The sequence below is a fragment of the Eurytemora carolleeae genome, unplaced genomic scaffold (assembly GCF_000591075.1).
Source record: "Eurytemora carolleeae unplaced genomic scaffold, Eaff_2.0 scaffold58, whole genome shotgun sequence".
Classification (NCBI taxonomy): domain Eukaryota; kingdom Metazoa; phylum Arthropoda; class Copepoda; order Calanoida; family Temoridae; genus Eurytemora; species Eurytemora carolleeae.
This window is the reverse complement of record NW_019396025.1, coordinates 463110-476591: the sequence shown is the minus strand read 5'-3', so window position 1 is coordinate 476591 and position 13482 is coordinate 463110. Positions and strand designations below refer to the sequence as shown.

The following is a 13482-nucleotide window of genomic DNA, read 5'->3' as shown; positions in this document are numbered from 1 at the left end:
CCGGCCTCCAAAACACATAATGGGGAGATACTATCAGGAGGCGTGGCGTGGCGGACGTGTAATTGTCATGTAAATTGACACAGCTCCCCTCGAAATTGTTATCATTTATCCAGGGGGGGAAATCCATCAAATACCCCCGAGTGGTATCCTAAGGAATCATAAGGAAGTGAAATCTGCAAGAGACCCCATTGTGGGCCCCCCAGACCGCCCAGGCAGCAGAATGGGTGTTAGGTACTTTCCCCACGGGCCAATTCCCAAATGTGCAATTTCCTCAAAGTTAAGTCAGGCCTTCTGAGGCGCCGCAGGCTGAAATGGGAGGGGGCGAGCGCTGCGGCTAGGACAGACTTGAGAAGTTACCGGTAGGGAATAAGGACATTTAGGAAGTTGCCACTTGGGAAAATACCTTAGAAAAGTTGCCGATTGGGAAATTGCCTAACATCCTAGAGGGGGAGGGGGGCTTAAAATACCCATGAGTGGTATCCAACTCTTACCTTGTATCAATCTCGTCCCTGACCCCTGCGTACGTGAGCATCTGGTTGATGAGACACGTGAGAATCTTGAGCTTGTCTCCAACTGGTAGTTCAGAAACTGTGCACGTGTTCAAGGAGCGAAGGATTTGTGGTTCCTCGCGGCAAAACTGGAATCCAGGATCATCACTAGAGAGAAGAACATTTTGGTAATAAGAAAATTAATACGTCTTAACCTCCCCTTTATCTGAACTCTCTGAATTAAGGAAAAATAAAAGGGGAAAAAAATTGGAATGTCTGCCTTTGATATTTTCAAACATCTTTCCCCCAAACTATATACTGCTGCCTGAATTGTGAATCTACTCTTAACTTTGCTGGAGTATCAATAATAAATATATCTAGGTTCAAAATACTGCGGTCTTAAAATATTAGCATCTAGTAGAACCTCGCGATATTCAGAATCTAAATTAAGAAAAGGAAGTGACATAATGTGATATGTTTGGAAGGACATTCAGGGGTAAATATTCCCCTAAAATAGAAATCTGAAACCTCGGCAATCCGTCCTCGCCTAGTATGTGCGGAGATCCAGAGGATTCCCTTCTTTAGAGGCTAAAACAAATTAACAGTTAAAAATCATCTTAATCTATATATATATATATCTCCTTAATAAGTCTGAAACCCCCTCTCTGTTGAAATCTCCAGTTCTGAAGATTTATTCCTCTAAAAGCACCGCTGGATTCTAAAATAAAAAAGTTCAACTAGAAAAAAAATTATTAAATCGATGTTAATGCATAATGTTGAAAAAATCAATTATCAATTCAGAAAATAAAAAAATTTCATAAATAATTAAAAAAAATGTTGCAAAGGTTTAATTAAATCCTATAATGTAATTTTCTAATATATGAAATCAGATTGCAAGGACCCCTATTTCAATGTAGAAAGATTACAATAGTTAACATTTGCAATCTGTATTAGAAGATTCTTAGTTATGCTTCTGTAAGTAAAATAAAGCAGATTTAATATATTATTATGAATTGAATCGAATTAAATTCAAGTAGCTAAGGATTTCCCATGGATTCCTTGATCTAACAGGGGTACATTTTTTCCCTTTCAGTTCACATTTTTTTTATAATTTACATTTTTTACGCTATCTGACCTAGATGAAGGCGCAGAACCTCTGTGAGAGACCATATGTCGAGGTGACAATCCCGCAGAGCCAAACCAAGATTTTTCTACAAAAATGATTGGAGATTAATTATTGAAAAAAAGGATTTTTCAATTTTTTTTTTAATTACATGGAAGTTATAGTGTGTTTTTCCTACATTTTTCTATCTTTAAAATAACAAGATAAATATCTTAACAAAAAAAAGGGTGGGGGGGCATACCTTTGTATAATTAGCGGTCTCTGTTGCTGCTTTGATTGCTTGAGCCACCTCTTCATCCTTCCCTAGAACACCCTCGTTCTCTTCCAGCACAGACTTGTCAGAGTCACCCTTTGCTTCCTCGGTCTCTTCAGACTAAACATTAATACTGTCACATCTCAATAAACATGGATCATGTCCGAACAATCATTAGTCATGTTTGAATGACAATCAATCATCAATGATCAGCGATCATTCCTCTATGATCGTCAATCATTTATCAATGAAAATATAAGTCTTATCAATGATAACATTCCCCAAATATTGCTGATTATTTTGTGTGCATCAAAGACGATGCCAAAACCATAATAAGAAGCATTGCTTAAGATCCATTTGGCTTCTTGGATCCGGATCCGGATAATAAATTAACAAAAATGTCCAAACTTCTAAATGGTTCACTACGTTTCAGCATAAAAAGCGAAAAAATAAAATATAAAAACTTTTCATGTTAAAAAATCAGTAAATCTTTAAGAAATGTTTAAAACCTTGATCCTGATCCGCATCAAAATGGAATGGATACTGAGCACAGTATGAGACTGTCATGTTCCTACCTGAAGATCGAAGAGTGTGAGAAGCATAAAGCTGAGGATATCGAAGAATGCTCCGTCAGGAACCTCCTGCTCTGTCAGAGCAGTCTCTAGCTCATGGAACGTTAATCCTCCGGGATAGTTATCCTAGGAAGAAATAACTCATGGTTTACGGGACGAAAATTAACAATATTAATTTTAAAAATAACATTATTTTCGGAGAAAAAATAATATTTGTGATATAGGTCACAAAACTAAAAAATAATAAAATTGACTATTTATCATAATTTAAATAAATTCATTTGTCAACAATTTTGCTCTTTGTGAAACGGTGCCTTTCCATTGGAGCCGAAACATTTTGGCTTCCTGGTTCCGGATTCAAAAAAAAAATATGCGGATCCACGAATCAAAATCTAAGGGGCAAAATAGCTGCTAAAAATTAACTTTTTGCCCTTAAAGCACAAATTCCAAATATACAGTATATATTTAAAAGTCCAATTTCTTAGTCGTGCTACCATAGATTGTATCTGTCTAACTGCTCTGACAGAGCGGTACCAACGTGTGACTATTGTAGTACCTACGGTACCACGACCAAGAAATTGGGCTAACTTTAATCCTCACTCGCAAAAAATTACCTTTAACGACAATATTTCAGAGAATGAATTAAGGAATTCTAGAATAGAGACGAATTCCCCAAACAACTGGTTAGGAATATGACACCGAACAGGAATAGGTTTGGGCAGCTCCTTTAGATCTTCACACTCCAAATCCTCACGACGTCGGGACCAACCCTAAACACAAAGTATTAAAGGGACTGTAAGCGTAATTTTAAGTGACCCTCCATGCAAAGATAACAAAGCACGATTTTTATATGTACCCTCAAGTATGAATAAAATTGGCATGTTTTTTTAAATTGTTTAATTTATTCGGGGTTTCTCTTCATCATTTCTTGTTTAGAGGAAACAATGGAGAAATTTACTGAAATAAACACTTTTCCAAAAAACGACGTTATCTTCCACATTTTGTTTTATCAGAGTAAGGTTTCAAGGGTACTGTTGTTAATTGGGCATATTGTTATCTTTGCATGGAGGGTCTGTAACGTGTAGCATCTTTGTCCATAAAAGCGGTCTAAAACTAATATCTTCAAACTGTCACATACTTTCAAGATAAACTCCAGAACAAATCAATTAATATAATTTTTGGGAAAAACAAACTATAAATGAACAAGGACGGTTCTAATGACATACTTAAGGGGATAATAGTTTGGCTTCTAGATGTTTCATTTCAGATTTTCATTCTGATAGATCAAATCAAATTAAGTTTAAATCTGAAAGGGAACCCAATGTGTACCCCCAGACTGCCTTCAGGACACCATGCACCACAGTGCAGATAGCGGCCTGGAGTCCAAACCGGCCGAGCGCACAAATTTTAATTTTAATTAGGACACACACAGTCAGAGATGTCATCTGGACTACCATTGTAGGAATTGTAGTGTTGAAAAGGAAACGGATCCCAGATAAAGGGAAATGCAATAGGTGACATAATTACTGGATGATTACCTGGATTAGTTCTTTAATAATCTTCTGTTCTTCCTTCTTCCTCTTGTTCTCCTTTATCCTTTCCTCCGCTCTTCTCTTCTTGTCTTCCTCCATCTTTATCTTCATCTCCTCTTTGTACCGAGCCTGGGCTTCGCGCATCCTATCAATAATAAACTCACGCATTTGTATGCATACATTTTTTAAAACTTAGTTAAGAAGAAAAAAGTAAATCAAGAATGATATTTAACAAGAATGACCCTATATATTAATAGAATTACTTGCCCCAGATTTACAAGGATAGTTTAGCACAAGAATTTGTAAAATTTTTGTTTCTGTAAATTATAATTTAATGATTACTTGACAAACCGCCACAAAGGTACCCCAGGGGTAATTTTCAAGTACGATTAAAGTTTGAGACGACAATGAAGAAAATTCACAGAATTTATCATTAATCAAAATAGAAAACAGATCGTGTCTTCTTTTTATTTTAAGAGGGCTTCTAGCTCTTTAAATGGAGGGGCACTTGAAAGTACTCCGACAAACCCTTAAAAGATTTACTTACCTTTTCATCTCAGCTTCTAGTTCTGCAGGTGTCTGTTTCTTCTTCTCAGGTTTGATAACTTGACTCGGGCCAGACTAAAATAATTACAAACATTTTAAATATTTTTCTACTTTAAATCAAGACCGCAATATTGCAGAAATCAGCGCGAAAGTTGAATTAAAGATATATAATCAATGCTTCCAAAATATCACCAAAAATAAATAAAATTTCTTTTAAAACTAAAGCGGTCTATAGTTCACGAGTAACAACATTTTATGAGATCGGACCACTTATAACGTCTGATATACTATTTAGAAATATGAACGTCGAGTCTACATAGCGTAAAAGAAAAAAATATTAAGTTAAAGTTATCATTTTTACAAAAATTAACTGAGTTAGGGTCAAAAAACAAGTACTTTACCTAAAAACAAGCATTTCTGACGTTTTTTTTTGGCCTATCTCAATCAATATTTGAAATTTTTCAAAAATTTCAATGGTTTGTAAAATTGATCCAATCTCAAATTTTTTTCTTATTATGCATTTGTATGTATATACAAATATCCCAACTTGGTCTTTTTTGGGGTACTCTACTTAAAATGACGTTCGGCCAATTTTTTTTTGTTGAAAAATGCTTTAAAAAATAATTTCTGTTTAATGTAAGTCCAATTTCGTTACTTTTGTGTATATTATACCTTCGGTGACCCTTTGGTTGGATTCATTTTCTCTTCCTTGATCCATCCGTCCAGGGTAAACTGCCCCTTCTTGTTCTTGTTCAGGAGCGCCTTCTTACTCTGTGTCTCTGTAAACTGTGGAGGGGGTCCAGCAAATATATCCTCAAACCTGACCTTGTCCAGGTCGTACATCTTGGACACCTTCGGTTTCACCTGAACACATTAAACAATCAAATCAAATCAAATCAAATCAAATCAAATCAAATCAAATCAAATCAAATCAAATCAAATCAAATCAAATCAAATCAAATCAAATCAAATCAAATCGAATCAAATCGAATCAAATCAAATGAAATGAAATCAAATCAAATCATGAAGGGTAGGGATTGCTTTAGGATCCATTATGCAATTAAGTTTCAATTCACTGCAATCAGGGTTTTCAGCCCGAATCTATAGTTTTTGTAATTTTCACCAAATTGGCTCGGGTTGAAGTTCCTACAAATTGTTTATTTATCGCGATGATCCCAGCAGCTGACCAAATTTGAGCCATGCGGTACCTATCATTTGTAAGTTGCCAAAGGTGAATGTTAATGACATATAATGGGTATCCTTTCTCTTATGGCTATCAATTTCTTAGTGTTTTAATTTATATTAGCTGGAGGGTCCCGAAGTAAACCGTGAAGGAAAAATTTTTTTGATTTTTTTTCTTTTAGCCTCTGTCATCCCCAGGCTACCCATGAGTGTCCACAGAAATTTCAGCCCATTCGGTCCAGCCGTTTGGCCGGCCCGAGGGAACAGAAATTTTTGAAAATTATTTGCATACAACACGTCAAAAGAGATTTGCACATTTTTATTTTTTTTTTAAGTACACATCAAGTTATTTAAAATTTTTATGCATATTTGAAATGGCATGGCCAAGGGCTTTTCAAAAATATATATTTTATCATATTTTGGACATTTTTTTGCAAAATTTTTTACTATGTAACTAGATGTTACAAAAAAAATGTATCAATGTATCAATTGTCATATTTGGACACTAAACATGGGATTTAGAGGGGGGTGGTTTTAAATACCCACCAGGGATAGGGTTGAAATGGCGTATTTTTGGATTATAAGAATGAGATCTGCAAGAAGCCCCATGACGATGTCATATACTAATTATCTTTTTTTTTAATATAAACGTATATCATATCTCACCCTGTAATGCATTCCCTCCAGTTCCACTGTATTCTTCAAGTAGAGGTTAAGCTTATCCCTGGTGAACACCCCCTTCTCCCTCTTCACGTCCTCGGCAGGGATGATGCGAATCATTACCATATCCTCGTCATCAGGTTCAATCTAAAAGGGACAGCAAGCATAATTTCAAGTGACCCTCCATGCAAAGATGACAATGCCCGATTTAGAACGTTACCCTTGAAGCTTTGTCTAATCAAGTATTAATTAGATATCAATGCTTTTGTTTCATTTTTATTTGCGGGTTCTCTGCGAAAGTGAGTTGTGCATTCATTGCTTGTAAGAAGCATAGAGAAAATAATAAAAATAAACACGCTTCGAGCCATTAAACGACGGATTCTTCCACATTTTGAAACAAATTTCTATTTATACTTCAAGGAAACCGTTTTAAATCGGGCATTGTCATTTTTGCACAGATAGTCACTTAAAATTACGCTTACAGTCCCTTTAACACAAACTTAATCAAACAAAGTTACAGATAGAACTTTAAAAAGAGACGCCTGAGAATGTTTTTAAGTTGCATTGTGTTTTTAAGGTTCTTTCAATTGCAATGATTGTGTTTTTAGGATCTTACAATTGCATTAACTGTTTTTTAAGGATCTTTCAATTGTTTCAATTGTGTTTTAAAGATCTTTCAATTGTGTTAATGTGTTTTAAGAATCTTTCAATTGTGTCAATTGTGGTTTAAGGATCTTTCAATTGCGTTATTAAGTTTTTAGGATCTTTCAATTGCGTTATTTGTGTTTCTATGATCTTACAATTCCGTCAATTGTGTTTTAAGGATCTTTGTTGTTGTTTTTAGGATCTTTGAATGCATTAATTGTTTATTTTAGGATCTTTCAATTGCGTTATTTGTGTTTTTAGGAACTTTCAATTCCGTCAATTGTGTTTTTAGGATCTTTCAATTCCGTTGAGTGTTTTTGACCTAGGACCACTGTAAAGGCATTAACTTAATCAGACCACAGAAGTTACTGATTATTGATTTATGTAACCTAACAAGTACCGATTATAGAAAATATCAACAGAGGGAATAGATATTTTTACGATGTTCTGCGTTTTTTACCTTTAATATAATCGTTAAAGTGAAGACATTTTCACAATAAATTTAAATTTCAATACTCCTCATACGTATTTATAATCACATTGTTAATCTATCTACGGGGTTAACAACAAAGGATGAGACTGTAAAGACGATTTGAAACTCTTGAAATATGATGATTTCACAAAGAACTCGTGACAATTTTACAGTCGCTGGGAACCATGAATATAAGGAAACAAACGGTATAAATTCAGTACAGTCGTCTCTGAAGTCTCACCCTTTGCGGGTAACCCTGTACGCTGGAACCGCACGGTAGGGTCAATGAATTGTCTTATATTACCTCCTCAACTTCATATTTGAAAAGATGATCAGGAACTACTCCGGATTTTACTGGTTTTGGATTCTTAGATGGACTACCGTCCTTGTCCACCTCTGTTATCTAGACAAACAAGACAATTTAAAATTCGTTTATGGTGATGGACCAAACCTCTTTAGAGTAAAAAAGTAGATGTTAGTTCCACATTTATTGAAAATATATTTCGGTCTGGGTTGACCCTCGTCAGTTCTAACGATATAATAACTATCAAAATCGATAAAAAAAATAAAAAAAAATTTTTTTGTTAAAAATCACAAGANACTGAAGTTTCCAGACAGTACTCCAGTCCAAACTGAAGTTTCCAGACAGTACTCCAGTCCAAACTGAAGTTTCCAGACAGTACTCCAGTCCAAACTGAAGTTTCCAGACAGTACTCCAGTCCAAACTCAAGTTTCCAGACAGTACTCCAGTCCAAACTGAAGTTTGCAGATCTGTCTGCATCTCTTGGACAGCTACAGAAGAACCAAGAAAATCAGTCTCATGTCCCTGTAGACTTTTTTACTGTTTAATTAAGTAAGAATGAGTAAATTTTTTTTGATGATACTATAATAAATCTAAGAAGAGTTTAATCTATGTCTTTTGAGTTGTCGAGTTTGGGGAAGGAATTCAAAAAAAATTTAGAGGGGGGGGGGGAAAAGAATGAAAAATATGGAATTATATGCACCCCTGCAAAAAAGATTATTCAAAATAAAAATTTGGTCTGTCAAATGGACATAAGGGAAACGAACTCAGATTATGAGATGGAAAAAAGATAATTTGCAAATTTTCACTTTTAAAAAATATGTTTTAAGACAATTATTATTCCTTGAGATGGTTTCTGTCACAATTACAATTACATAAAGCTTCTAAACTAGCTAAAACTTGCAAACTTTCTTCCAAAATTAATTTTTATTGAAGTTAAGTCTAAAAACCGTGTCCAATTACCTCCCTTATCGTCTTATTCACCAAAATAAAAAAGCTTGGATATTGCAGCTACTTCAAAAAGCAAAGAGTCATATTATTCCTCCCCCCCCCCCCCATGAAGTGGGACTGGTCCACAATGGCCTACCAAGACCTACCTCATCATCCTCCTCCTGGCTCTGTAGTATCTCCTGTTCTGTCGGGGGTATAACCTTAGTTATCTTGGCATCACACCATTGGTCGTTTATCACCGCCTCTATAATTTCTCCCTAAAATAGTTATTAGTTATATTATGTGACTTGAAGGGATTGTAAGAGAAAAGGATGGCAGTGCCTGATTCACAACGGTACCCTTAAAAACTTTGTCTGATCAGTATCAATTATTTATATCAAGGCTTATAATTTTGAAAACGGATCTTTTTCACTAGTGACTTCTCTACAAAAGTGACTTGCGCATTTCTACTGCAGAAAATACATATAATAATTATCAGAACTAAACACTTATAACTCTGAAAAACGACAATTTCTTCCACATTAAATTGATCAGATAAAGGTTTCGAGGGTACCGTTGTAAAGCTTGCGAGGGTATCTTGAATCTTGAATTTAATTTGTCCCATCACAGACCGTTTGGAAGACCTGAACCTCAACTGAGATGTAATATCTGAAATATCTCCCCCTCCTCCTACTGACAGCTCTAGATTGACTTACCTTGAAATATCTCCCCCTCCTCCTACTGACAGCTCTAGATTGACTTACCTTGAAATATCTCTGTTTGGTAAACTCGAATACGTCGTCTGAAACCTCGGCAATCCGTCCTCGCCTAGTATGTGCGGAGATCCAGAGGATTCCCTTCTTTAGAGGCTAAAACAAATTAACAGTTAAAAATCATCTTAATCTATATATATATATGCTTTGCTTGTTTGTTTGTATCCAATACACGTTAAAACGGCTGAACTGATCGGACTCAAATTTGGTGTGGGACCTCACATGACCCAAGAGAAGGTTTATGGATGATCAAAATTTCAAAACTAACCTCCCACAAATTTTAATTTTCATCAAAATTTAATTTCATTAAATTCCACGAAGTTTTTTATATAAAATACATGAACTTTGTATACACACAGAAAACGTTCACAATTGTAATAGAAGATGGGCCCCGAACTTTATAATTCAGTGTACTCAAGGGGTAGGGGTGCCTGTGCTTGTGTTAAACTCCTCTCTTTTCTATCATCCCCGATCTTTCATTTATGTCTTTCGTCTTTACAAAATCATTAAGTTCAAAAGCTTAGGAAGGGAATGATTTTTTTCCATGAATAAAAACGTTGACTTGAACCCATAATATTACAATATTAACAAAAAAGTTGAAGAAATTTAATATCAAAATTTAACTTCGACTTTCAAAGAGAAATTTGACACAGTTTTCATGATTTAAGAGATTTTGGGACATGAAATTGGTCTAGTAAACTATGAACAAGATGACATACACGGCCCTACATCTAAATATGTAAAGTAGTAATCTCTTTTTTTAGAATGTTTGATCATAACTCATGAACCAGAGAGGGGTTCATGAGTCTGGGGGACCGATTTAAAATTCTAAGTTGAGTGGGTCGACTTTGAACGGGAAATTTTTTTTTTTAAGCGCGGGTAATCTGCGGGAGTAACAATAAGTAACCTGGGCAACGCTGGGTTCCCAAGCAAGTTAAAGTTTTTTTTTGTGCATATATCCTAAGGTATACCTTAGGAAGATTTCCAATCCTTTTCCGTGCTTTGTCTTCACTTTCCAGCGCTTCTTCAAACGTCAAGTTTGATTTCCCTGCACAATTACATACATTTTATTTCTATATCTACATCATTTATAGAATTGATTTTTAAAATGAATTATTTACTCATTAAAAGTTTGAAAGAGAAATATTTTCACAAACATATTTAAATACTGAAAGTTTGAAACAATTTCAGGCCAGTCAGGTGTGTAAAATAATTTTTTTTTTTTTGGGGGGGGGGGGAATTAAGTAGTTTTGGAATTCTAAAACTATATTTGTAAGTCTTACTCAAAAATTCCTTTGAAGAATGATTTATTAAGGTAAGGTTAGGAAATTTTCTGTGCTAAGTGATGCGGCTTGGATGTGTATTATTTCAGGGTTAGCACAGGTAAGGATAATTTCGGCGCCGAGCGCCGCGGCTAGGGGGCTGAGCGTTGAAGCCTTGAGATTTTAATTATAATAACTCGTAAATAAATTTCATGTACATTTTTGATAATAGGGAGGGGCGGGGCAGAAATTCCGTTCTCTAGGAAATCACCGATATTTTTTGTTATTTAGGGTTAGGTTAGGTTAAGAAAAGGCCGAGCGCTGCGGCCACACTTTCTGGGCCGAGCGCTGCGGCTAGGATGGGCTAGGGGGCCGAGCGCTGCGGCCACACTTTCTGGGCCGAGCGCTGCGGCTAGGATGGGCTAGGGGGCCGAGCGCTGCGGCCACGGGTTAGGTTAAGTTATGAAACTTCTTGTCAGACCCATGTACAAAATTGATAGGAGGGGGGGGTGGGGTCCAAAAATCGTATACTAGGAATATACCGGTTAGATGATTGGACTCAGGGCTCTCAGGTACCTCAGGTACCTGTTAAATTCAAATCTTTTCACTAATAGTACAAAAACAATCGGAGTTGCAGGTTCCGGTGATTTCGTAATTCAAGTTTCAACTGAACTGAAGGCAGACCAATTGAAAACCGCGTAAACGAGCGCTCACAAAGATACAATTTTTTTTTTTTAAATAATTTTATTATAATTTTGTTTATAATTTTCTTTAATGAACGAAAGTTTTCATTAAAAATTTGTAAAATGAATGTAGATTAAAAATTATTTGTGAGCGCTAGTGCAGATTACACCGCGGACTTTTCTTTGTAGAATGTAAAATTGTTTGGCGGGAAACATTTGCATGCCTTCAGAGCCTGCATGCAAAGAATGCATGCCGCTTGTGGGATAATAGGATTTCTTAAATCTAGCCCGTAGCCAAGAATTTCCAAAGGGGGGAATGGTGTTAAGAAAGAGAGGTCATGTGAGGGGAGGAAGGCCAACCACATCAATCTCTATTCCGAACCACATTCTCCGAACATTTTCTCGTCCGAACCACCTCGAAATCCTCGTCCTTTCAATAGTATTTTTTTTAAGTGTCAAATCCTTCCAGTTAAAACTATTTTTAAAGAGTCGGGCCACGTTAGGGCATAAATAAAATATCAAATTTTTGTAAATCGAAAAAAAAAGTTTCAATTGAATTCCCGGGCGATGTTGCGCGACCAGTCCCATTAGGTCAAGATAGGTCAGGTTAGGTCGGGTTACGTTAGATTACCAAATTGGTCGCAATATGACCAGTCCCCTTAGGTCGTGTTAGGTCAGGTTAGGTCGGGTTATGTCAGATTACCAAACTGGTCGGAACATGACCAAGTCCCCTATCGATAGAAATTCTGAGTAATTTCTCGTAACCCATTCCAAGGAATTTATCATAACCCATTCTGGGGAATTTCTTGTAATTGCAGTTTCCAGGAACTTCTTGTAACCAATTCTGGGGAATTATTTGTTACCAATTCAGGAGAATAACTGGAGACAATGTCGACCAAATATGTGGAAATTCTTGGGAATTTCCTGGGAATCGTTCCCAGGAACGATTCTTTAAAGAGTTCCTCAAGAATATCTTGACATATTCTCAGACTATTCCTGAGTACATTTACTAACAACTATCTATATTGACCCTCCAACTTTTTAGAAGTATCCAACTTCTGAAGTCAGAATAATCGTTTTTGATCTCACTGAAGTTGTCATGTATTTTTTTTCAGACAACTGAATTTTTATGAAGAAATGAAAGAAATTTACAATTTTTCCAAAATATTTGTTTTAAAAGATGGTTCTTAAATAAATCATAATTTTTTATCATTTACCAGATGCAAAGAAAACAAAATTTAGTTAGGACAGTGAATATTAGAAGGAAACCTCAGAGACACCTATTGGAAAAAAAGAACTTGAAAATTCTGTAAAATTGGTGATGAAATCCTGAGAATTTCTCAGGAATTTCTGGAAAATCATTTCTGAGAAATTCTTAGGAATTTCTTGAGAAAAATTCCAGAGAATTTATCAGTCTCTAAACTAAGTCTGTTCTCCCCCCAAAAATCGTTAATTTGGTAACCAAGTCCTGAGAATTTCTCAGGAATTTCTCCAGGAAAAATCTTGTTTTTTATTCAGCTCCTCAAAAAATCTGTAAATTGGTGACCAAGTGCTGAGAATTTCTCTGGAATTAACAAAGAAATTTTCCGAAGAAAATCTTGGGAATTTCTGGAAACAAAATTCTGATCCCTTAAAAATCTTTCAAATTGTGGACCAATTCCAGAGAATTTCTCAAGAATTTCCAAGGAATCAGTCACAAGAATTTGTTCTCGCGAAATTCCCCAGAAATTTCTCAAAGCAAGTCACCAAAACTGGAGAACTTAGAGAAATTCCTCACTTTTTTACCTGGGTATGAGCCAAAAAAAGTTCAAATGAGCAAAGATTTGTTCATTTGAACTATTTTTTTGCTTGTGTGAACTATTTTTTTGCTCATTTGAACTTTTGTTTTGCTCATTTGCACTATTTTTTGCTCATTTGAACTTTTCATTGCTCAACATTCAAATTATCTTTTTGATCATTTGAACTATTTTTTTGCTCATTTGAACTATTTTTGGTTGAACTATCTTTGATACAGTGGTCCCAAAATAAATTTTTTCATACAGTGGTCCCAAAAAAATCTT

The 13482-nt window shown here is 35.5% G+C and overlaps 1 protein-coding gene across 1 annotated transcript in view; it reads right to left on the bottom strand.

Annotated features, from left to right (window-relative positions):
- LOC111707744 (bromodomain adjacent to zinc finger domain protein 1A) overlaps window positions 1-10532 on the bottom strand; it is a gene marked incomplete at its 5' end in the record, with an annotated part of 21275 nt that extends 10743 nt beyond the window's left edge. Inside the window, 14 exon segments of the mRNA XM_023480915.1 lie at window positions 492-659; window positions 1137-1206; window positions 1624-1699; window positions 1853-1984; window positions 2440-2562; window positions 3051-3206; window positions 3975-4113; window positions 4516-4589; window positions 5187-5378; window positions 6363-6503; window positions 7778-7876; window positions 8872-8982; window positions 9469-9573; window positions 10449-10532. Coding sequence (XP_023336683.1) covers window positions 492-659; window positions 1137-1206; window positions 1624-1699; window positions 1853-1984; window positions 2440-2562; window positions 3051-3206; window positions 3975-4113; window positions 4516-4589; window positions 5187-5378; window positions 6363-6503; window positions 7778-7876; window positions 8872-8982; window positions 9469-9573; window positions 10449-10532 — 1670 coding nt within the window.
- Window positions 10533-13482: the final 2950 nt, after the last annotated feature.